This window comes from Callorhinchus milii, unplaced genomic scaffold (genome assembly GCF_018977255.1).
Source record: "Callorhinchus milii isolate IMCB2004 unplaced genomic scaffold, IMCB_Cmil_1.0 Scaffold1, whole genome shotgun sequence".
NCBI classification, from domain to species: Eukaryota; Metazoa; Chordata; class Chondrichthyes; order Chimaeriformes; family Callorhinchidae; genus Callorhinchus; species Callorhinchus milii.
In genome coordinates, this window is record NW_024704742.1 from 47,066,158 (window position 1) to 47,091,454 (window position 25,297).

At 43.1% G+C, this 25,297-nt stretch overlaps 1 protein-coding gene and 1 non-coding gene across 2 annotated transcripts in view; both read left to right on the top strand.

The window, feature by feature from the left end:
* Nucleotides 1-25,297, top strand: part of LOC103175890 (NACHT and WD repeat domain-containing protein 2) — a 45,376-nt gene that overhangs the window by 12,281 nt on the left and 7,798 nt on the right. The window contains exons 3-6 of the mRNA XM_042340047.1: nucleotides 2,371-2,487; nucleotides 12,951-13,154; nucleotides 20,189-20,333; nucleotides 21,923-22,512. Of these exons, the coding sequence (XP_042195981.1) occupies nucleotides 2,371-2,487; nucleotides 12,951-13,154; nucleotides 20,189-20,333; nucleotides 21,923-22,512 (1,056 nt within the window). The remainder of the gene's footprint in view (nucleotides 1-2,370; nucleotides 2,488-12,950; nucleotides 13,155-20,188; nucleotides 20,334-21,922; nucleotides 22,513-25,297) is intronic.
* Nucleotides 24,457-24,529, top strand: trnav-uac. The gene has a single exon. It is a non-coding gene; the product is annotated as a tRNA-Val (tRNA).

Consider the following 25,297-nt stretch of genomic DNA (forward strand, 5'->3'; position numbering starts at 1 on the left):
TTGCGATTCTGTTCTAATGTAGCAACAGCCCTGCTTCAGTTCCTTGGTCTCAATGTACTGCATCCAGTTTTCCTGCTGGCCTGAAGACACTTAACGTGGGCTTTCACACAGCTACAGCTAGCAGCAGGAGGGCAAAAGGAAGCCTTGTGCTTGAGATGGTCCTGCCAGCTCCAATCTGTTTGCACATTGTAGCAGTATATGAGCTGCATGGCTCTCTGTGGAGCAGAAATTACTACACACATCACAGCTGTTTTTTTTAACGCCTCTCTTAGGTTCATTTCTTGTCAGATCGTATCCGTAGCAGATATAATAATAATTTTTGAATTTGATATAGGGCCTTATCATGTCGTTGAGACATCTCAAAGCGCTTCACAGAATATAGTGTAAAGTGGATTGACTGTGCAGTTTTGTGGGTGAAACGTGGCAGCCAATTGCACACAGCGGTGCCCCCCAAACATTTGTGATATTTAGGTCAAATATCAAAAATGAGGCTTTCATATTGCATCTTGTATCCCATTCTCATTAACTTCAGCTTTAATGTTGTTGCGTTGGATTTTTAGCACATAAATATCAGCTGAAAACTTACATTCTAAAACCCTGGTGTAATCAGCAAATGCATCACTATCTAAGTGCAGAAATACATTCAGTTCTTCTGGTAATTCTCACTTGGAAAAGATCATCATAAACACATTTAACTGTTTGATGTGTGAGAATTAGCACAATTGTGTACACACTAAAGAGCAGCATCAAAGTTTTCTCCCCATACATACACACACACACAGACACACAGTCACACAAACTTACACAACATGCACACGCACATACAACATGGACACACACACACAAACGCATACAGGACAGGGCAAGGAAGAGGGACTCCAGGATGGAGTTTCAGAGAGCACGGGCAGATTGGCTGAAAAATTGGCCATTAGTGGTGGGCATGAAGCAAACTGGTGTTCCCTTAGTGGAGAGAGCAGCTAGGGTGGTAGGGTAGAGGTAGGGTAGGCAAGGCTTGGAGGGATTTGAACATGAGTGCAAGGATCTTGAATCTGATTCATTGGAGAATGGGGAGTCAATGGAGCCGAGCAAGGATGGGGGTGACAGGGCTCACAGAGTCTGGTGCAGGAGAGGACACAGGCTGCAAAGTTCTGGATGGTCTGCAGCTTGTGTAGGGAGGAGCTGGGGAGTCTGGTGAACAGAGTGTTTGAATGGTCTTTGAATGTGAAGACATTAATGAGGATCTCAGCAGCCCATGGAGACCCAGACACACATATACACACATATACAGACAGGCATATACAAACCCACACATACACACACAAACATACATCTATGTGCATACACAAGTATATGGGATAAAATCTACAGGCTTTCTTAACCCATGGTATTAATTAATGGCAAAGTATGAAATCGTTGGAAATTTGTGATTTAAAGTTGTCTTATTTTATGCCACTATTTAAATGTACTCACAATGTAATCCCTGAGCAGGTATTCAGGCTGAGGGTTATGATGGGGTCAATAGGGAAACATTATTTCCACTGGTCGGAGAATCAGTGTTGAAAGCAAATCAATTTAAAATAATAAACAAAGGGACTGATTAGGAGGAGTTGTTTTACACAGATCATAGAATTATACAGCACAAAAGGAGGCCATTCGGCCCATCGTGTCTGTGCCGGCTCCTTGAAAAGTGTTATCCAAATCAATCTCACACCCCCACTCTCTCCCCATAGCCCTGCAAACTTGTCCTCCCCAAATAATTATCTACTTCTCTCTTAAAAGTTGTTACCGAATCGGCTTCCATCACCTTGTCAGGCAATGCATTCCAGATCCGAACAACTCACTGTGTGAAAAAATTTCTGCTCACCTCCCCTCTGTTTCTTTCAACAACTATTTTAAATCGGTGTCCTCGGGTTACCGACCCACCCGCCAGTGGAAATAGTTTCTCCTTGTTCACCTATCAAATCCTTCATAATTTTGAAAACTTCTATTAAGTCTCCTCTTAACTTAACTTAACTCTGCTCCAAGGAGAAGAATCCCAGCTTCTATTTACCTCCTGGTAAATCTACCCTCTCCACACACAGTCCACTCCCCCCTCACACACACATAGCTCACTCCCACACTCACACAAACAGCCCACTCCCCTCACACACACATAGCTCACTCCCCCTCTCACACACATAGCTCACTCCCCCCCTCACACAAACAGCCCACTCCCCCACCTCACTCACAGCCCACTCACACACAGCTCACTCCCCATCTCACGCAAAGCCCGCTCCTCCTCACACACACAACCCGTCTCCCCTCATACAGCCTGCTTCTTTCATTGCCATGTTTTTTTTTAACAATTACTTTTTGCACATCAATTTGCAGGTGATAGATGTTTACTGGGGACTGGACCCAGAAGAGTGGGATAGCCCAGAGCTCCATAGGACCCGGATGAACCTCCTAGAAGATTGCCTGAAAACATCTGCTGGTCCATGTTTTGTTGTGGGTATATCACCATTTACCTGTAGCTTCTTGAACTTGAAAGCATGATTTGTGACTTAAAATGTTTTCAGCGATTGTGTGTTCTTTTCCATTGTCAGGCTCCGTGCTATTCAATGCCTAGAGTTATATAGTAAATGAAACCTTTGGAAAGTTTGAGTAGACTCTGGAGCAGATGAAAATATGTTTTGCAGGGTAACCCAAAAAAAGTGATGCCATTACAATGTCTAATAAGTCTTAAAGAAATGATGATATTTTGGTGTTTTTTTAGATAATAGGATAGGTATCGCGATTTTTTGGTCACCTTGTCATAACATGTCTCAATTTTCCTTCTAATATTACTAGTGATAGTACGGCACATTGTATTCCACTTGAATCTCACTTGAATATTATTATAGATATAGTGCTTCAGGTCAATTATAGTGAAGTGAGGCAGACACAGCATAACAATATGGACATTGTACGGCAACCTGGCTCAGTGGCTGTACTCTCGCCTCTGAGTCAGAAGGTTTTGTGTTGAAGCTGACACTGCAATGCAGTGCTGAGGGTGTTTGGAATTGTCAGGGGTGCTGTCCTTCGGATGAGACATTAAACCGAGGTCCGTCTGCCTGTTCAGGTAGATTTTAAAGATCCCATGGCAATACCCGAAAAGAGAAGAGACTTTCTCTCTGTGTCCTGGCCAACAAATCCTCCAAATAAAATTGGTTACTCACTCCATGGCTGGAGCCACATTGCTGTGCGCAAATTGAAACTCGCAAACTCGGAAAAATGGACAAACAAAGAATCAAAAATTCAGCATGATTTATTTATACACATATAAATAGTAGCTATAGAAGTTTCTTTTTCTAAAAGCTCATTCAGAAAACATGTATAAGTAGAAATGTGGAGCTATTAATATAGAGCTATATCATGTGGTACTTTGCAGGCAGTTATATTGGTACATCAGCATTTTGACACAGATGGGACCAGCCTGCTGTCTGGATGTTAAGATAGTTCCTAGGTGCTACCCAACATTTGACTGAGCTAGTGAGGATTCTGCTGGAGAGTCAGACATTATAGAGAGTTTACCATATCCATCACTTCACCATTATGACAGGGAGATGAGGCTGGACTGTATGTTATGGGCACTTGCTGTGCACAAACCGGCTGCCACATTTCGCCCACAAAAATACACAGTTTACAATATATCCTGTAAAGCGCTTTGAGACGTTTCAATGATATGATAGGTGCTATATCAAATGCAAGAATTATTATTGTTATTATTAATGTGTACCTTGGATTTTGGCAACGCATAAACATTTTAAACACTTTCCACACCTCCTTTAATGTTACATTTCAGGGGAATCCCAATGCCATCTCTAACACAGTAGAGGATTGTCTCTTTAAGCACTTGCTATTATTATCCATTTTCCATTATGTAGTCTGCTTGGCTTCATCTCCTGCAAGCTTAAAAACCAATTAAGTTCAGCCTGTGTGAAGCCTGCTTGGGACTTATCACATGATAAACCTCAGCACCACCTTCAGAAAGCAACTCCTCTTAGTCTAATAAAATCAACCTGCAGTGTTATTGCTCACTGGTCCCGCACACAGTACAGATTAGTGCTCAGGCAGTGGTGATTATTAACTCATTCACTTGGTCCTAATGGGGTTTCCCATGTTCCGACCTCAATGTCCTCTATACAGCCACAGTCGAAATGCCAAAGGCTTCTTGCCAGGCAATACAATAAACACGTCACCAAACTCTGTGGGACTTTTGGAGAAGACATTAAATGGTGTCTTTAGGAGGTATGAAGATAACTTAATTGCCACACAACATGAAAATACATTTCCGTACTCATTTCCCTGCCTTTTCTTCATTCGCTTTGATACCTTTGAGAAATAGTTACATTGTACACTGATTATTAAGCAGTTAAATGTATAATTATTTAAATTTCCCTGGTGTTCTCCTGGCTTTATTTAGTAAAGTGAAAGAAATATAATGCTAATAAGCTAGTGTCATGAAGTTTAGACTTTGAGAACTGTAATCATTTCACTGGAGTTTAAAGCTGAATGACTACACTGTACTCGCTGACTTATCCAGGCCTGGTCTTGCGTTCCATTCTTTTTTAATGCCATTTTTTCTTCTAAATTTGGTACCGATCCCCACAAAGGGCTTGACTCCTTTTTCCTTTTACTGGGGTATGGTTCCACCAGTGACTGTCAGCTTCCGTTCCCTTGCCCACGTGAGTTTTATTCACGCGCAAGCCTTAATACTGAGTGCTGGTGGACTGTTTGGCCACAAGGCCTTTTTGATATGTCAGCCTGGCTCACTGAGTCAAAAGGTTGTGGATTCATGCCCCACATCAGGACTTTGAACTCACATATTCTATGCTGACACTTCAGTGCAGAGCCGGGGATATGCTGCATTGTAGGAAGTGAATTATTTGGACGAGATGTTAAACCGAGGTCCCATCTGCCTCTTCAGGTGGGCGTTAAAGAGCCCATGGCACGATTGGAAAAGCAAAAGAAGCTTCTCCCTGTGACCTGGCTGACAATTCCCCAAATTGTGTTTGTGGCACATTGCGCTATTCAAATGGGCTGCCACGTTCGCCTGCAAATACACAGTTTCTCCACTTTACAGTATATCCTCTGAAGCATTTTGAGACGTCCTCCTGAAGATGAGAGGTGCTACAGCAAATGCAAGGATTACTATTACTGCAATTGTTTTGCCTATAGGAGTACTGATCCTCATGCCTCTAACCTTGGCCCTTTCCTTTTCACCCACATGCTCCCACTTAGTGATATTATCTGCAGGCATGGTGTCCAATTCCACATGTACGCAGATTATACTCAATTCTATCTCTCTGCCTTTGACCTTGATTCCCGGAAAATTGCTGTTCTGACTGATTGCCCGTCATACATGTATAAAAATGTAATTTTTTTGCTGCTGTTGAGCCCTGGATGAATTTTAATTTCAATATGACTGAGACTGTCCTGCTTGGCTTCCGTCAGTGCCTTCTCACCTCAGGGGATGACTGCATTGACCTGCACAGATGCTCACAGAGTCAGTGCAGAACGTCACTGCTTTATTTGACCCTCAACTGTCTTTGAACTAATTAATCTAGGTTCTTACTCACATGGTTTCCCCTCACCTCTGCAACCTTGCCTGCCTCCGTCATTACCTCTCCCCCACCCCCGGACTGCTGATACCCTCATTCACGCCTTCATCACTTCCAGGCTTGATTATTCCAGCACCCTCCTCACCAGATTTACCAGCTCCTCCCTACACAAGTTGCAGAACATCCAGAACTCTGTAGCCTGTGCCCTTTTCCTCATCAGGCTCCATGAGCCCATCATCCCATCCTCGCTCAGCTCCACAGGCTCCCCGCCCCTCAATGGTTTGAATTAAAAATTCTCATCCTCATGTTCGAACCCCCGCATCCCCTCCCCTCACCCTGTCTCTGTGACTTCCTGCCACCTGCTGTTTCAGCCACTCACTCCCCACGGCAAGTAATCTATCCCACCATCAATGGGGGATCTTTCAGGCACTCTGCCCCTGCTCTCTGGGACTGCATCCCAGAGTCCCTCCCCTTTGCCCCCTCCCTCCCCACTTTCAAAACTCACTTCAGGATATTTCCCTTCAACTATGTTTTCAGTTGCCTCTCCCCCCACCACCAACCCCAATCCCGTCAACCACCAAAGCACTTTTGAGAAATGTTGTGAATGGTGCTATATAAATGTAAATTGCTATTGTTGATGATTTTATTTCTCCCAACATTGAACTCCTCCACCTTCAGCATTTTATTGTATTATTATCCAGTTCGATCCCCAACTATCCTTCCTATCCCACATGAGATCCTAGACCAGGACCACTTTCTTCCACATCCATCCAACCAAACCTCCCACCCAGTGCTGCTGAAACCATGCTTTCATCATCACCTGCCTCGATGTCTCCAATATACCCCTCGTTGGTCTCCCCAGCTCCCCCCCTTCACAAACCAACTGAGACAAAATGCTTTCTTTGATTGAGGCATTAAACCAATGATCCTGTGGCACTATTTTGGAGCAGAACAGGGATTCATATCAATGTCTAGGCCAATATTTCTCTTTCATTCAATTTCACCAGTTTAATTGGTCATTTGTCTCATAGCTATTTATAAGACATTGCTGAAGCAGATTAGCTGTCTACATAACAATAACCAATACACTTCTAAAAGTAATTGATATCTTACATGATAAAGCACAATATCAAGTACAAGGCTGATTTATTTACTTTAATTATAAGACATTTGTACAAGATAAGATTTATCATGAGTTTGATACCAGCGCTCCGCTGAATTCTATCTGCCATTATTCACCTGTTAATTGAAGCTCATCATTGAATGAGGTACAATGACAGCAAAGTACGAAAGCAATGGGCTAGTGGCTGGGAGACTAGCAGTCAAATCCCATCACTGACAAATAATTGTGCTGATAGTTTTCACAATGTAGGTCAGGTTATTTGATAGAATAAGGGGGAAGTATGTGGCACTTCCTTCCCAAATTATCCAAGTACACTTCTGGCAGCTTGACAGGGACTAGAATTGACAGAGCGTTTGAGCTCTCAATCTCAATTCAGCTTCCTCTCACTGGAGGTCTCAGTAACTCCATATGGCCTGGACTCCTTTTTAGGTCACTTTTAGTTTAATGAAAAATGGACGGAAAAGAAAACAGGGTAATTAAATATTTTTAATTAATTAAATGCTACTGGTATTGAGACTAACTCGGCAATTCATATCAAACTTCAACCTCCAGATGAGATGTGATTTAATATAACTAAAAGGACATTGGCGTCACTAACTGAATTATTCCCTGGTGGAGACAAAAGATGGAGGCTGCAATAAATACCAGATTAGTCACAAGAAACATCCTAACAAACATCTTAAGCTAACCATGCTCAAACAACATCAAAGGTTTTACTTCATTTTAAACTATTGGATTTTGGCCTAGAATTTCATCAAATAAAATGCCTCTCAAACAGAAGGCTTCAGGTTTTCATATTGGACTTCTTCAGACAGAACAAGCGACCTTCACTGATCCCTGTTATGTGCAGCTGGTTTGATGGATGGTAGTTCCTGGAGATTCTCATTGTATTGTATGTTGGCGCATATGTTTCACCATCCATTTAGGATGCACTTCAATCTGCATTTTTATGTCCAAAAGAGGGCTGACAATTGGTTCTGGCACATTTAACGCACAATTTAAAAGACTCTGTTTAGATTGCCATCTAGTGGAATATTGATGTAAACATAATCCCTGGGTTTGTACCAATCTCTTGCAAGGTTTCACATATGACAGTATAAAACTATCGACAACAGGAAGCTGTTCATTTGAACAGTTTTGGATATGCCCATTATTTGAACTGTTTCATTGTAAATATAGAATTCCAGAGGTATTGTAAATATCATTGTAAATATCATTGGAATTGAAAGGATTAGTTAGGTACAGATCAGCCATGATCTAATTAAATGGAGGACAGGCACAAAGGGATAAATGGCCTACTCCTGTTCCTATATTCCTAAATATAGAATCCCATGTGTGTCACTCGAAATGATTATAACTCCATTTGGAAGGCAATCTCTTTCCAACTTCCATGAAATAGGATTGCAGCTAAAAAAACTGGTCACGAGTGTCACTCGAGTAAAGATCTTAGCACCCAAACACAGTTCCAAGTACTTCAGGAATTATGTATTTACAAATCCTTTTATCAGTTGCTTCATATTAGACCCCAACTAACTGCACATTAAATCTGGTGCTGTTGTGCATTTAATGTTTGTTGAACTGAATAACAGTGCTATCATCTTTACACATTCCTTATCCCTCAGCAGATCCCTATGACAATATCAAACATAAAATATAAGAAGGAGTGGAAGAGCAAAGGATCTTGGTGGGGGTTAATGTAGATAGATCCTTAAAGGAGAGAAGGCAGGTGCTCAGAGCTGTCAGAGAAGCTAATGGAATCTGGAATCATATATAGTGTGCATTCGGCCTCAACCACCACATCTAGAATGGCATTCCACATCCTAACAACTCTGTGTGTAAAAACATTACTTCTAATGTCTGAATATAAATTAATTGGATGCAAAAAAGTCAAACTCTCAGTTAAGCGCTCTGGGCCACTATCCTGTGTGATGGGGCTCTGTATATCTCTCTATATAATCTATGTATCCTTCACAATTTATGTTGAACTGTTGATTCATGGTGTCTTGGCCGACAATACCAGAAATAAAATAGGTCACTCGCTTTGAGGTTGTTTGTGGGACGTTGCTGTGCTCCAATTGGCTGCTGTGTTTCACCCACAAAATATACAGTCACTCCACTTTACAGTTCATCCTGTGAAGTGTTTTGAGACGCCTCAAAGACATGAAAGGCGCTATATCAAATGCAAGGATTATTATTATAACTTTACTCAATTCTGACATCTTAAATCTCAAGAAGAAAGTGTCTCGCAGGCAAAGGCTGGGTGGAATTTGGGGACTTGCAGGGATGGAGAAGAGGGAGGGGGCTCATCCCTACATCACTGAACCTTTGTAACCGGAGTTGCTGTCTCTACCACCTCTCTTTAGTTTAAGACAACTTAATGAGCCATTTTAGTGTGCATGAGTGCATATTTATGTTTGTGAAGGGGAGGGCACTGAAGGTCAAGGCTTAGCTTATTTATGTATTTTTTTCCTCTGGAATTCCACTCTGTAACTTGAGAATCTGGAAATTTGAAATAATAAATGAAACTCTGTGATACACATACAATACACATAACACAAACATGAATGTCAGGGAAATAAGTCCACAAGAACATCTGATTTTGGTGCAGAGAAATTTCCAGTGTCATTTTCCTGTACAGATAGAACCCACTATTGTATCAGAAGGCTGAAGTGTAAACTATAGATACAACTTGCTTTCCCTACAGTATGGGAGCTTCTCCTGCTCTATTTCTGTCGACTTCTTCTCCCTCCTCTCTTCCCTTAACCTTTCCCTCCTCATCCACTCCCCCACCCATGATCGTGGCCACCCCCTTGACCTGGTGATCACCCGGGGCCTCACCATCTCAGACTTCATCATCATCGACAAAGCGATCGCAGACCACCACTTCATCTCCCTCAACACCTCCGTATCCCTTCCCCTTTCTCAACCCTCCACCATCACATACCATGCATGGAAAAAAATCCATGCATGGAAAAAAAATCCTCCCTCTTCCTCCTGGAGTCATCTGAACTCCTTCACCTCTGGCCCTCACTGACCGATCTCCCCTCCTCACTCTCTTTTCTCCACAACTCCCTCTGCTCCATTCTGCACTCCCTTGCCCCCCTCACCTCCCGAACTGCCTCATACTCCCGTAAATCCCCCCGGTACACCAGCCATCTCTATTCCCTCAAGGCACAAGTGCGAGCTGCCGAACACGCCTGGACCAAATCCCAACTAATGGTCCATCGGCAGATTTGGCTTCACCACACCAAGATCTACCGCTGCACTCTTGCCTCTGCCAAATCCTCCTTCTGCTTATCTTGGAGGCAAAGGACAAACCCAGACTTTTCTTTTCCACCACAAACCGACTCCGCCGTTCACCTTGCTACACCTCGCCCATCCTTTCCTCAAACTCCAACTATGAGGAGATGCTGGACTCCCTCGAATCCAAAATCGAGCGGATACTTTCAACCTCCTCTGCCTCATCCACAGACACCTCTACATCACCTCTCCCTCATGACCCAACCCCCCCACCCATTCCCCGTATACTCCTTCGACCCTATCTCTCCCTCCTCCCTCTCCACAACTGTCTGCAAACTCAAACCCACCACCTGCTCCCTCGATCCCATCCCCACCTCTCTTCTCCCAGTTCCACCTTCTGGCCCCTCTCCTTGTCCACCGGTTCAGTTCCCACACCCCTAAAAAACAGCCGTTATCACCCCCATCTCGAAAAAACCTTCCCTGGACCCATCACTTCTCTCCACTTATCGCCCCATCTCTAACCTCCCATTCCTCTCCAAGGTCCTGGAACGAGTCAGCGCATCCCAGCTCCGCTCCTTTCTTTCTCGCCATTCCCTCTTTGAACCCCTCCAATCCAGCTTCTGCACTGCCCACAGCATGGAAACAGCGCTGGTCAAAGTGACTAATGACATTCTGAACATCTGTGATCAGGGCTCCATCTGCCTCCTTGTCCTCCTCGACCTCTCTGGCACCTTCGACACTGTCGACCACTCCATCCTCATACACCGCCTCTCCGCTTTACTTAATCTTCACGGACCTGCTCTTGCCTGGTTCGATTCCTATCTCTCTTATCGTCTCCACTTTGTTGCCTCTAACGGTTTCTCCTCCAGCCCCCGCACTGTCACATCTGGCGTCCCCCAGGGCTCTGTCCTTGGCCCTCTCCTCTTTAATATCTACATGCTCCCCCTTGGTGACATCATCCGCAGACATGGGGTCAACTTCCACATGTATGCAGATGACACCCAACTCTATCTTTCTGCCTCCACCCTCAACTCCAGGACCACTGCTGTCCTGACAGACTGTCTGTCGGACATCAAGTCCTGGATGAGAGCAAATTTCCTACAGTTGAATGTGAACAAGACTGAGGCCCTCCTGATTGGCTCACGCCAGCGCCTCAGCACCTCAGGCTCTGGCAACATCAACCTCCAACCTCACACTGCAACTCACCAGCCAGTCAGGATCCTAGGTGTCTTGTTCGACTCTCAACTGTCTTTTCTTCCCCACATTCAAGGCATGACCCGCTCTGCCTTTCCTCACCTCTGTAACATCGCCCGACTCCGCCACTACCTCTCCCTTCAGGCCGCTGAAACTCTTGTCCATGCCTTCATCACCTCCAGGCTCGACTATGCAAATGCCCTGCTTGTCGGCCTTCCCAACTCCTCCCTCCAGAGGCTGCAGATAATCCAGAACTCTGTAGCCGTGTCCTCTCCCGCACCAAACTCGTTGACCCCATCTCCCCCACTCTCGCCTGATTCCATCGGCTCCCTATCCTTCAGAGGATCCAGTCCTGGTCTTCACCTACAAAGCCCTCCATGGCCTCGCCCCGCTCTACCTCTGCAACCTCCTAACCCCCTACCAACCCGACCGCTCCCTCCGCTCAGCAGTCTTCGGTCTGCTCCATGTCCCCCGACCCACCCGCCCCACCATTGGTGTGAGAGCCTTCAGCCACTCTGCCCCAACCTCTGGAATTCTATCAGTCACTCCGCCTCGCCCCCTCCTTAGCCTCCTTCAAGTCCTGCCTCAAGACCTTCCTCTTCGACCATGCCATCGGCCACCCCTTTCCCCTCCCCTCCCTTCTCCCCCACTGACCCCTGCTTGGGTCTGTAATGCTGTACACTGTCCAGAGCCTTGGGATGTCCTCCCGACGTGAAAGGCGCTATACAAATCTAATCTTCTTCTTGTTGTTCTCAAAAACTAACTTCAGTTTTTTAAATGGTGAGGTCCATAGCTGAATTTTTATTACAGCAACACCTAGAGGCGGAATTCAATAGTGCAACAACATGAATAAACCTTAGGCTTAATCAAATAAAGATTTTTACTATCTTGGAATTAAAATTAAAAATTCTTTAGGTTCAGACAAATAGAATTAACCAGTGGAATCAGAGAAAACTCAATGTTGACACCATTCTCTTAGGTTTATTTAAACATCCTTAAAATGTATTATTCCAGCACTCATAGTCATCTTCAGTGTCTGCCTATAAATTAAACATGTCACAATTGTATTCCTGTAGTAATATTAAGTGATACATCCAATGATTCATGATCTACAACATTCTACATAACTCCCTGCCAGTATTGTAAACATGGTAATGTATATCTAGGTTTCACTGTAACACACCTTGTATCCTCCATCTATTAAGCCTACAACAAAAACTTGCAATTATAAAGCATCTTTAACAAAGGACAGCATCACTTTGCGCAGAGTCAAGAACTGATAAACTTCACTCAATAGAATCGTAGAATCATAGAACTTTACAATGTAGGAACCATCAGTCCCGTAGAGTGTGCACTGGCTCTCAGAGCAAGCTATACTTTCAATAGCACTGTCTTGCCATATACCCCTTCAAACCTCTAACTTTCATATTCCTGTCTATTTCCCTCTTAAAACCCACCTTGCCAGGCAGGGTGTTCCACATTCCAAAAAACTCTGAATGAAACAAGGTAAATATAATTTGAGGACCGTATTGTTAGGAGCAAGGAGTAAACTCTGGTGAACAATTGGCCACTTAAATGATCACGTAGGGTGAATTGATCAATGAAAGTAATCAATCACATATTATTTATTAAAGTTCCTTGCTTGTAATAGTTATTGTTTCTTTTTAATCTCTGCTTGCTTGGTACATTCCAGTCTGGCCTAATCATCAGGAGATAAGTAGGAGAACTAAATAAATGAGCCTCAAGCTTTGGTTAAGTTTTGGTGATCGAACCCCAGTAAAACACATGTTTTTTTCTCTGTTGTTTCACAGGGACTGTGCGGTGAAAAGTACAGTAGCATCCGCTTACCCGGAGAGATTGAATCTTCTGAGTTTGAAATGATCCTGGATGGTGCTCTGGAAGCTCAACTGGACACAAGAATCTTGGAGGAGTGGTACTGCCGAGATGAGAACTCCGTCCCACCAACGTACTACCTCAAACCCAAGTCTGAAATGCTGAACAATTGCCAGAATGCGGTAAAGGTCTGCAACATTTTAAATGTCTCCAACATGTGGTGAAAACTGCGACATGTAATGTGTTATTTAACACTTTGCTGAAAATTCAGCCTTGTCAATAATTAATTATTAGTTGGTTGTCTGTCTGCTCCCTCCGCTCAGCGGGCTCCAGCCTGCTCCATGTCCCCCGTCAAGCCCACTCCACCATTGGCGGTTGGACCTTCCTACCCCTACCCTCCCTGCCCTCCACCTCTCCTGATCCCAAACCCCAGCTCAGGTGCAAATTCCTGACTGTCCAACACCTTAGGATGTCCTCCCAATGTGAAAGGCGCTATACTAATGTAATTTGTTGTTGGTTGTTTTTGTTGTCTGTGGTTTTCCAATAGCCTCGTGGGTAAAGACAACACTAAACACTAAACCACAATGACCGGGGGGGTCACAGGTTCAATTCTAGGCTTAGCTGAATTCACCCATGGTCAGTTGTTTGTTTGCTCCTGATCACTGTATGGTAACTCCTGTTGGAAACTGTATTGCAGCAGCTGGTGGATTGGGGGGTAAGCAGGTCAGATAAGTAGGGAGGTGCGAGGACATTTGAAAATGAATGAGAGGATCTTGAAATCGATCCGTTCGGTAATTGGGAGCCAGTGGGGCCTGGCAAGGATGGGAGTACGGAGTTTTGTGTGGGTGAGTATCCAGGTAACGGAGTTTTGAATTAATAGTATTTTGTGTACGGTGGAGACCAGCGAGGAGGGCATTGGAATAGTCCACCGGGAATTGACGAAGGCATGGACGAGGGTTTCGGCTGCATTGGTTCTGAGGTACGGATGGAGACGGGCAATGTGATGGAGGTGGAAAAAAGCGGCCCTAGTCAGGGAACGGATGTGGGGCAGAAAGGAAAGTTGGAGATCGAATCTGACGCTAAGTTGTGCACAGATTCGGAGAATCCGAGTGAGAGCCCTGGGAGGTTGAGGAGTTCGGACCCACAGGAGAGAAGACGTTGATGGGAGCCAGGGAGTATTGCTTCCATCTTGCCGACATTGAGCTGCAGTCAATTTGTGCTCATCCAGGCCTTGATGCCTGTCAAACAAACTGGCAGGACATCAGTGGGCTGGGAGTTGCAGCCGGAGAAGGACAAGTAGATTTGGGTGTCATCCGCAAAAATGTGGAAGTTGACCCCGTGTCTGCGGATGACATCGCTGAGAGGAGGCATGTAGATAAGGAAAAGAAGGGGCCCAAGGATGGAGCCTTGAGGTACCCCACAAGTGACTGGGCAGAAGAAAAACCATTTGCAGAGATGTATTGTTGGCGGTTTGTTAAGTCGAACTCGAATCATGTGAGTGGGGTCCCACTAAGATGGATGAGGGAGGAGGGATCCATGGAGGAGGATGGCGTGGTCGACTGTGTCGAACCTGGTGGAGAAGTCCAGCAGAATGAGAAAGCAGAGGGAGCCCTGGTCACAGAGAGAGAGGACGTCATTTGTTACTTTGACGAGCTCTGTCTCCATTGAACAAGGTATCAGAAGTCTGCCAATATGTGGATCCCTACATCAATGAAAAATCAGCACCTTCAGCTTCACTGATAAATCATGAAAGATGTAGTCTCGTATATGCTAGCACTTGTATTGCCTCAAGACAAGCAGCAGCATATGAATCAATCAATATAGGCCGACATATGGTCACAGATGCCTGTGGTGTCTGGAAATTATTTTTTGTCACTTTTCTCCCCTCCTCTTCTCAAGGAGCTGACTTTCAATGATGCTTCCACAAGTGTTTGGGAGCCCTCTCGTACCTCTCAGCCTTCAAAATCCTCTGAAGAAAAATTTCTTTGACTGTACCTTTGGTCAAAGTCTGTAAATCTTCCAGTGCTCACCACTACACTCTTAAGATGTTTCTTTACGTACAATATGGTATATCATTGCAAGTTATTTGTCTCTGACTAAAATAATAATAGGATAATAACCTTTGCATTTGATATAGCGCCTTATCACATCATCGAGATGTCTCATAGCGCTTCACAGGACTTTTACTGTGGAGTGAACTGACTGTTTTATCAGCAATTGCAGCAGCCAATTTGTGCGTAGCCAAGCAGTGAGTGAGCAATTTTATTTGGGGCAGTCTTGGCCAGGACATCAGAAGGAACTTCCTTCTCTTTTCAAATAGTGCCTTGGGATCATTAACTTCCACCAGATCAGGCAAATGGGACCTCGGTTTAACGTTTTATCAAAGGGACAGCACCTCCAATAATGCAGTGTTGCCCCAGCTCTGTATTGAAATGTCAGCCCACACTGTGTGTACAAAGAACAACAAATTAAATTTGATTAGCACCTTTCATGTTGGGAGCACGTCCAAGGCGCTGGACACTCAGGGATTTGGGTTCAGGATGGGTAGAGGGCAGGAAGGGTAGAGGTAGGAGGTGATAGGGCCACAGAGCCTGGTGTGTGAGAGTACACGAGCTGCAGAGTTCTGAATGATCTGCAGCTTGTAGAAGGAAGAGTTGGGAAGGCCGACAAGAAGGGAATTACTGAAGTCGAGCCTGGATGTGATGAATTCAAAGTCCTTATGTTGGGCTTGATCCTATAACCTTCTGACTCAGAAAGAAGAGTGCTTCACCTGAGCCAAGCTGACATTCAATCTCATTCAAATGACTGTTTGTGGGGACGCTGCTGTGTGCAATTGCCTACCGCGTTTCGTCCACAAAATATACAGTCAATTCATTTTACAGTATATTTTGTGAAGCGCTTTGAGACGTCTCGAAGACGTGATGAGGCGCTATATCAAATACAAGGATTATTATCTGCTCACCTAATTCCAGAAAGTATTAGGTGCGGATTGACAAGAGGTAAGGCTCAGGGTCCCCAGAGTGTGTGTTGGAGCACTTCTAGCATTTAACCACATAGCTTGCCATTGTGAACACTGTCGGGCAAGCTTCCTCTAACTCTAGCCTATGAACGAGAGGGCATGTCTGGCAGTTCAGAGATTAAAAATATCCCATGGCACTATCCAAAAACAGAAGGGATTCTGTCCAGATTCCCTGGTAAACAATTGACCAAATACAAAATTGGTCACACACTTCACTGTGTGATTGTGGGACATTGCAGGGGCATTAGCTGCCAAGGTTACCTACAAATACAGTCACTACACTTCACAGTAAATTCATGTGAACGCTTTGAGACATCACGACAATGTGATAAGGCACAATTTCAAATGCAAAGATTAATATTATTATGATGAATTACAGTATATTGAATTTGTTTTTTGTTTATATTTTTAAATTATTTTTAGTTTACTATTATGGGCCTTGAAGAAGACAAGGGAGGGAGTGAGGCAAAGGGACTGTGGGATGGAGTTCCAAAGGATGGGGGCAGAAAGTTTAGGTATTTCTGGATAGTATAACATTCCATAAAGTAGCAAATATGTGACCTGCTCCCCCGGCTCTGTCTGAGCTGTTTGGAGATGTCCTGTATTGGAGGAGCCCAGGGTGACTCACGATCAGTGGGAGAATGTTAACATAGAACGCTGCAGATGAGAGTGACACCGCATCCCTCTGTGGATATGAATGCCACAATTATATATATGTACAATCTTATTTTACATGCCCAATACACATCATAGTGTTTAAAACAAATTGAATGAGACCAATATGTCAAACCGGAAGTGGTTCAATTTCACCTTCTGCAAATAATTCCCTCTTGACCTAATTGGAGTCATTGTGGTTTTACAATTCAGTTCACTACACGTCTCTGGTATGTAAGGCTTATCACCTTTGAGACTGGAGAATGTAGGCATCTTCAGTGCTTGTCAGTGTCTGCAGAGCCAAACTAACAGTGAACTTATTATTTCAGTTTTTGTCAGTGTCTGCGGAGACACTCTTTTAACAGTGAACTTATCGTTGCATACTTTTTTAAAATCTCTGATGTGTACAAGATCGACTATTTGGGGAGATGATTTTCCTTGGGGGGAGGTAAGGCAGTCTCCATGGAGCTGAGCTGGCTTCAAGGTGACGTGCTTGGCAATAAAATGTTGGAATCAAGTCAGCCCTCTGGGCGGTCTCAGTGGTCTGATTCTTGAGCCAACCTCCATGGCACTGCTGATAACAGACCAGCCAGGCTGGCTCATCAGCAGGACTTGGATGGGCAGACCAGATACTGAGAGCAGATATTTGTCTCACTCAGTCCTATTAACCCTGCAGGCCAAAGCCCTAATAGGGTGATCCTAGCAGCGAAACAGCAGGAAACTTGCCAGACAGTAGCTTTCAATTGCAAGTTGAGACATTAAACCGAGGTCCCACCTATCTTCAGACGTTAAAGATCCCATGGCACTATTCTAAAAGGGAAGGGGGTTCTCCATGGCTGTTCGTGGGGCATTGCTGTGCAAAACTGGCTGCCGCGATTGCCCACAAATTACACAGCCAATCCATTTTACACAATATCTTGTGAAGGGCTTTCAGACATCTGGATGATGTGATAAGGGGTGATAACCAAGTGCAAGAATTATTATTGTAATTATGCAGTGCTAGCTAGTTAGACTTGAGCTGTATCCAAATGCACACCCCAAAGTCTTGGCTCTTGCCACTCTGTGCCTAATACTTTCAGAATTAGGTAAGCAGGATGTAACCCTCTATGGAGACAGTATGCATTCCATTCTAGACACAGGGAATTTTTCATGTCTAGGTGGCATACATATATGGAATGCTCAGTCTGTTTCAGATGTGTCAGACATCCTGTTGACCCAAAAACAGTTCTGGTCAGGGATACACACATTCAGGACTGATTATAATGTGTTATAATTTCATGATTAGAATGGGAAATTCCTTTAGTAGCCAATATCAACAAAGGGATGTGCGAAATGCTTATCGGAATTTATACATTTATATTTTATAGGGTATTTGGTCAGTTTTTGTTCTTGTACATCCCACGGCGTCTCAGAGATACTCGTAACAATGAACTTATCATTGCATACTTTTTTTAAAATCTAGGATGTGTACAAGATCGACTATTTGGGGACATGATATTCCTTGGGGGAGGTAAGGGGATCTCCATGGAGCTGAGCTGCCTCCTTCCCTTTCCTCCTTCAAGGCCCGTCTCAAGACCCTCCTCTTCGACCGTGCCTTCGATCACCCTCCTACCCCTACCCTTGTTGCCCTCTACCTCTCCTGTAGGAGATCAGAGGTGGTTTAAAGCTCAAATCCAAGGTTGATGGACCACGAGGTAAAGTATCGGACGAAGCACATTTAAATGGTTAAAGCAAACATTAGTTTATTAAAAATCTAGAGACAGTTACAACAGTCAAAGTTTTAACACTTACAATTGCGGAGGATTACTCAGGGCTTGGAATGATCAGGACCACACCCTGGGAGGCTCAAAGCCACTGTCTTCTTGATGTTGATCAGTTCTTGACCAGAGGGTTACCTTCTCCATCCTAGTCCTTAGCTCTCCTCGCCTTAACAGACAATATCTTGTCTTGTTATAATCTTTTATTATCTCCTGCTCACCTCTGAGTCTTTTGAGTTTTTCCATATATTGAGTTGTTTCCAACTGCCTTTGCAATCACAAAGAGTTGTTCTTCACTTCGTAGCAGTAACCATTAGCACTCTCTTGCTTTTGGATTATAACAATAATAAAATAAATTGGTCACTTCAATCCACAACTGTTTGTGGGACACTGCTGTGTGCAATTGGCTGCCACATTTCGCCCACAAAATGTATAGACTATTCACTTTACAGTATATTCTGTGAAGAGTTCTGAGACGTCTCAAAGACGTGATAAGGCGCTATATTAAATGCAAGGATTATTATTATTACTATCACAATGGACTTCCTCCTTCTGAGTATCTTCCTCATTGTCTGCATAATAGACCAGGCCATCATGCTTTGCAAGCCAGTCTATGGTCAATGACCATGAGGAGTATATTATTTTATATTTACACTCCTGATCCCAACTGCCTGCTTGGGTCCAAATCCCTGACTGTCCAGCGGCTTGGGACACCCTTGCAATGTGAAATTATCCCTGTTAATCTACACCCAGGCTACAGTGAACTTCCTGGGTGTCAGCAAAAACTCTTATTGAAATTATTTCGCATCCTGAATGTTTTTTTCCTGATTCCCAACTGATGTTAACTGTGACAAATTTATATTAATAATTCTGCATTTGACATTGTGGCCTTAAAACTTCTCAAACGCATCACAGGTATTTGTTGTCATGTGTAGTGACTGTGTTCTTTTAGGTGTGTATGTGACAGGATTAATAATAATCCTTGCATTTAATATAGCACCTTATCACGTTGTTGAGATGTCTCAAAGCGCTTCATAGAATATACTGTAAAGTGAATTGATTGGATATTTTGTGGACAAAACACGGCAGCCAATTTGCGCACAGCAGTGTCCTACAAACAGTCAGGAATTGAGTGACCAAATTATGATTTTTTTTATTAATTCTTCACATGTGGGATCTTGCATTTTTTGAAAATCACAAATGAATGTGAGAAAGTTTTCCAAATATCCATACAATTAATGTATTAAAAACCTGAAAAATTGATCTGCTGACAATGGTTTAAAGCTGGCCAGAGGGTGGCATTGTGAGGGACCCAAGTGATTCACCCATTGAATTATAAAATAACCTTGTGTATTTATTGTGCCTTATCACCTCTAAACGTAAGCACAACAGCCATTTGCATCAGCAAGATCCACACACCGCTATTAAGAGAATGACCAATTAATCTGGAGGGTTGTTGGCAGGGAAAAACACCATTCTCTTTTATAATCATTGTTTGTGGGATCTTTTTAATATGTACCTGAAGGAAAAGCAGACAGGACCTCAGTTTTGCAGCGCATCTAATGTTTGGCACATCTAAGCATATTATTCTTGACAATGAACTCAAATCCTGTTGTGGAGCTTGAACCTTCTGACCCAGGAGGCAAGAGTGTTATGAACTAAATCAAGCTAATATTTGATACCTTCAAACTCCACAGAACAAAGTATTCCTGGGGACTACTGGTGGGAATAATTGACATTTTTTTACCAGATCAGCATGACATAGTTATCACTTTGCATTGTGCAGGTAGACTCAACTTCAAATTCACCCGGTGACAAGAAGTGGAATAAAATATCAGAGGAAATCAAGGAAGTTTTCAAAACTGCTGTGACTTTGCTCCAGGAACGTGGGACCATGCAAAGCTGCGAAGCCAAAAAATATCTCCGCTCCGGTAGGATGTTCACCTTGTTTATCGCTGTTACGAAGGGAACCAGACAGTTCAAAGGTGAAAACAAAAGCCTGCAGTTCTGCTGGAAACAATGCAGAACGTAACCAGTCACATCCATAAACCTAAGTACAACAACAACTTGCATTTATATAGCACCAGTCACGCCGGGTGGTGTCCCAGAGTGTTTAAGTAAAGTTCATGGGCAATAGTGTAACAAATTTCTTAATACTATCCTTTAATAAGAAATCCAAGTCATGTAAATTGGGAACTCCTTACAGTAACCAGGCATACTTCACGTCAACCTATAGGAACTTTGTTCTGATAAGTTCTGTTACCGAAGCAGAGATCCCACAGGTCGACAGGAATTTTAGTGGAATTTCTTATAAAAAATACTGCAAATTAGAAAGCGCACCCCCACCCCCCCACCACCCCTGCTCCACCCAGATGAAGTAAAAGGAGGAAATTTCCTGGGGGAAGGTGGATGGTGGGGGGTAGAATGTTCTTCTGTGTAATGAATGGCTAGTACTAATGGCATAAGTTTTAGCTAAGATCTGGGAAGTACCAGATAGTGTTTGTGGCAGATTTTGGAAAATAAAATGTACAATAAGTTGTACATTATGTGGAACTTATAAGTGAGCTGCTGGGTGGACATGAGCTGGTCCTTGAGGAGTAACTGCCTGTGTCTGGGATGCTCTTCTCAAGTCTTGCTCTACAGCCTGGTATAACCCGGGCTGGTATTTGTGGGGGAGTTCATTTCTGTGCCAAAATAGGGAGAGGACCGACTGAAATTAAGACAGCTTATTTCACTGCAGATTCATTGCAAAATTTTAACCTTAAAAGGAATGAATTCACTGGTGATAGCCTGACTACAGTTTATTTGGGATTTGGAAAATAATCTATTGTTTTTATCAATAAGGAACGGTATTTGTAATTTTCTTTCTGCCAACAAAAATCCTCTTAGGTTCCCTTCCTTTACTTTTTACATTTTTGCCAAATTATACCAGGTAAACAGGGACTTCCAGACCATAAGATAACAGGACCTGCTGAAACAAGAGTCCATGGACACAGCAACAAAGACTTGATTCATCATACATTACTTGAGGCATTAGAAATCACCAGAGGTTACACATCTGTATGAAAAGCAATCACACTGACGTTAGGTTCATTTCAACCTGATTTGGGGTTTTGATTATCAGTCGTAACAATTTGTTCATGTCCTGCTAGTTCATAAATCTGGGCTCACATTTCAGTCATTCCTTCCAGTCCCATCCTACATCCTCCAGGCTTATCCCTTTCAGCTCCTCCTCAAGTGTGCACTCCCGTGTCATTTATTGCCAAGTAGCTCTTTGTCTCCTCGGGAGTTCGCATAAACCTAGAAATGCTATTAATCAGTGGTGAAATTCTTCAGTGTTACCAGAGGCTTTTCCACCTAAACTGTAAACATACCAGCCAGAATTCAGAATGGTGCCAAGAAGCAAAGGTCTCTCTTAATTGTACTGTTAAAGTTTGCTCTGAGAGCTTCACCCTTGATACTTCACCCTTGACTTTGGGTGATCCCTTTATCAATAGATTCTGGTTTTCTTTTCTTAAAGCAATCGAGGATGAGTTTGAGTTTGCCCTGGGGAACCAAACCACAGCATTTCTAAAAAAGTGCGTATGCTACATTAGAAGAATTGCAAACATTGAACGCCATGTGAAGATCCCAGAAATGAGCCGCTACGTCGACATCATAGAAGTCAATGGGAAACCTATACGAGACCCTGTGGCCAATGAAAAGCTTGTGAAACTCCGGGAAGAGTTCATTCCCACAATTGTTGCAGCATCGAATCTAAGAGTGTACACATCCATCACCCATTGTGACATGAAGCTCGGATATTCACAGGAAGTGGAGAATCACTATGTCGAGGGCCTTTGTAAACAGTTTTATGAAGACATGATTGACATTATTCAGGCTACAGTTCAACAGAACTTTGACATTGAAACGGATGCACTTTACGATGAGGTTCTGCAGCACTTGTCTCTTTGTAAAATGTACTCCTCTTTCTACGAGTACCAATGTGAGACTCTGAACATGATCCACAAGTACATTCTGCCCAGCAAAGCTGGACGCATGAACCCACTCGTTGTGTATGGTGGGCCATGCACAGGGAAAACACTTCTACTAGCAGAAGTGGCAAAGCAGGTAAAAGCAGTTTATTTCCTTCAGTGTTGCATTGGCTGACCTTTAAAAGATGTGTTGCATATGCCTAAGTCTGTCTATGTTATGACTGTAAACATGGAGTGCCTGTGAATTCAAAGCTGGCTTGGATGAAAGTGAATACTTCATCAGAGTAAAACCTCTCATCTCTTGCTGATAGACAGCTGTTTCAGAACAGGATTCATATCAAGTGAGTGTAAAGCAGCTTGACTTGATCCTCATTCCCCTTACATTCCAACACAGTGACTGTGTGTGTTAATTCAGGATATAGGTGGGTATAATGGGATTTCACAATTTGATTTGGTTTGTTTTAGGTGGAAGAAGGGCTAATGTTCAACATTGATTAGCTGTTCTTTTTTCATTCACTTCATGGTGATTAAGGTGAGGGATGGCTAATCTGAGAAATGGAACTCTAGACTATTTCAGGGAGCCAATGTCAAGTCATTTCCAGGTCGAACATAGTAAATGTCGGACATAGATGTAGGATAAAAGGTCTCTAATTTGCCCAGCAATGTGGCTAATCCCATCTCAGAGTCCCTACAGCACCCACGTTTTTCATTTCTTGCATCATCCATCCTGTGTCCTCTAAGCAAGATTGCTACATAAATATTGAATAAAGGAATGTGGAGTTCTGTAGCTTAATGCTTAGAGTACTCGCCTCGCAAGCAAGAGATCTGGGTAGGGCGAAATGTTGGGCAAGTTTCCTTACTCCTCAAGCCTCTGTTTAGCTAGCAGTATGTAGGAACCCGGTGGTTTGTCGATTGGCAAATAATTTTTCTGGCGTAATAATCCCTTTAAAAATAAGTGATCACTTAATGCACGACAATTTGTGGGACACTGCTGTGCGCAATTGGCTGCTGCTTTTTGCCCACAAAATATATATATATATATACAGTCAATTCACTCTATAGTATTTTGGGAAGCGCTTTGAGACGTCTAGAAGACATGTATATTGAATGCAAGGATTGTTGTTATTATTATACTTTGACCTCACCATTATGAACTCAATAGAGAGTGCGCTAACCCATTTTATAAAAGATGTTTTGGGAGTTAATGTAGCATTTTATGGTATAAATTAGAAATATTGTAATATATCCCATAGCGTTGCTTGGCCTGTGACAGTCATGAGAGTCCACTACTGTATCATAGAAACTGGGGAGAGTGGATTGGCCCATCCAGACTGAATTCAGTTTTTAAACAGTAATGCCAGTAATGTTAACTTGGGAGTGGATTGACATTAGCTGCCTGCACCAGTAAATCAATAATACTAGGGTACTAATACTAGAGTTCATTTATGCATGTGTGTGTGTTGTGTGTAAATGAGGGTGTATTTGTTTGTGTCTATGACTTTGTGCATTGGAATGTATAACAGGTTGCAGCTGGAGTGAGCTATAGCAAAGACCAATGGTGGTTACTGGGGTAGGAAAAGGAAGTTGATTTCCTGTTAATTTAGTGCATGTTCCAGTAATTCTGAATCAGCAGCAATGAATAATATTATGTGACTGTTTTTCACCTCACCAATTTTCTCCCCTCCTCTCCTGAAGCTGTTTTGACTCCTTTGTAATTACACTGAGGTATAGTTCTCTGACCCCTCTTGTACCTTGGCCAAGTGAGCCTTGACATTGAGTATGATCGGACTATGACTGTGGGGGTCAGGGTGAAGTGTGGGTGGTGGAGGGATGGACAAATCTGTCTAAGTTGTGCGAAGGCCGTCATTGGCCACTTGTAAATTGTGTAAATTATCATTAGAAGTTTATTTTCAGCATTTCAACCCATTGGATCTCACCCCTTCAGAATACCCACCCTCCCATCCTCCCTTCACAGCCACAATCTGTTTTTAAATGAATCCAGTGTTCTGGTCTCAGACACCCTTCCTGCTAAACCTGTCCAAGTTGTTAATAATCCTCTGAGTAAAGAAATACTTCCTGGAGTCCTGTAGCTCAGTGGTTAGAGCACTTGCCTTACAAGTGAGAGACCCTGGGTTCAATTCCCGGCATGGCGAAATGTTGGGCAAATTTCCTTACTCCACATGCCCCTGTCTACCTAGCAGTAAGGAGGAACCCAATTGTTAGTCGATTGGCGGATCACTTTTCCGGGTAGTAATATCTTTAAAAAAAATGCTCACTTCAATCCACGACTGTCAATTCACTTTACAGTATATTCTGTGAAGCGCTTTGAGATATGTCGAAGAGTGATAAGGCACTATATCAAATGCAGGATGATTCTTATATATTCCTGGTGTCTGTTCTGAAATTTCCCTTTTCGTCTCTAAACCTGTGTCCTCTTGTTCTGCAGTCTCGGTGCATCTAAAAGAATTGTTCTGGGTTTACTTTTTTAATCCAATTTAAAATCTTTTTTTGTACCTCTATAAAGTCCCCTATAAGATGACTCTTTTCACGACTGAAGAGCCCTGTAATGATAGCATAGTCAGGAAAAGATGTGAGATGTCACTTGATGTTCAGACATATCTCCGCCTCAGCTATATTTAATCCGAAATTGCAAAAATAAAACGTTGAACTTCACTTTGCTTATTCCATGATAGGTGAGGTCCTGTCTACCTTTCAATGTGGATGTTAACGATCCCATGGTGCTGTTGTAAAGAGGGGAGATTCTCCTAGTGCCCTGGCCAACAATACTCCAAATAAAATTCACTCCTTTCACAGTTGTTTATGGGACATTGTTATGTGTAAATTGGCTGCACATTTCACTGGCAAAATGCACACCCACTAAACTATTTTACATACTTTGAGAGACCCTCCCAACATAAAAG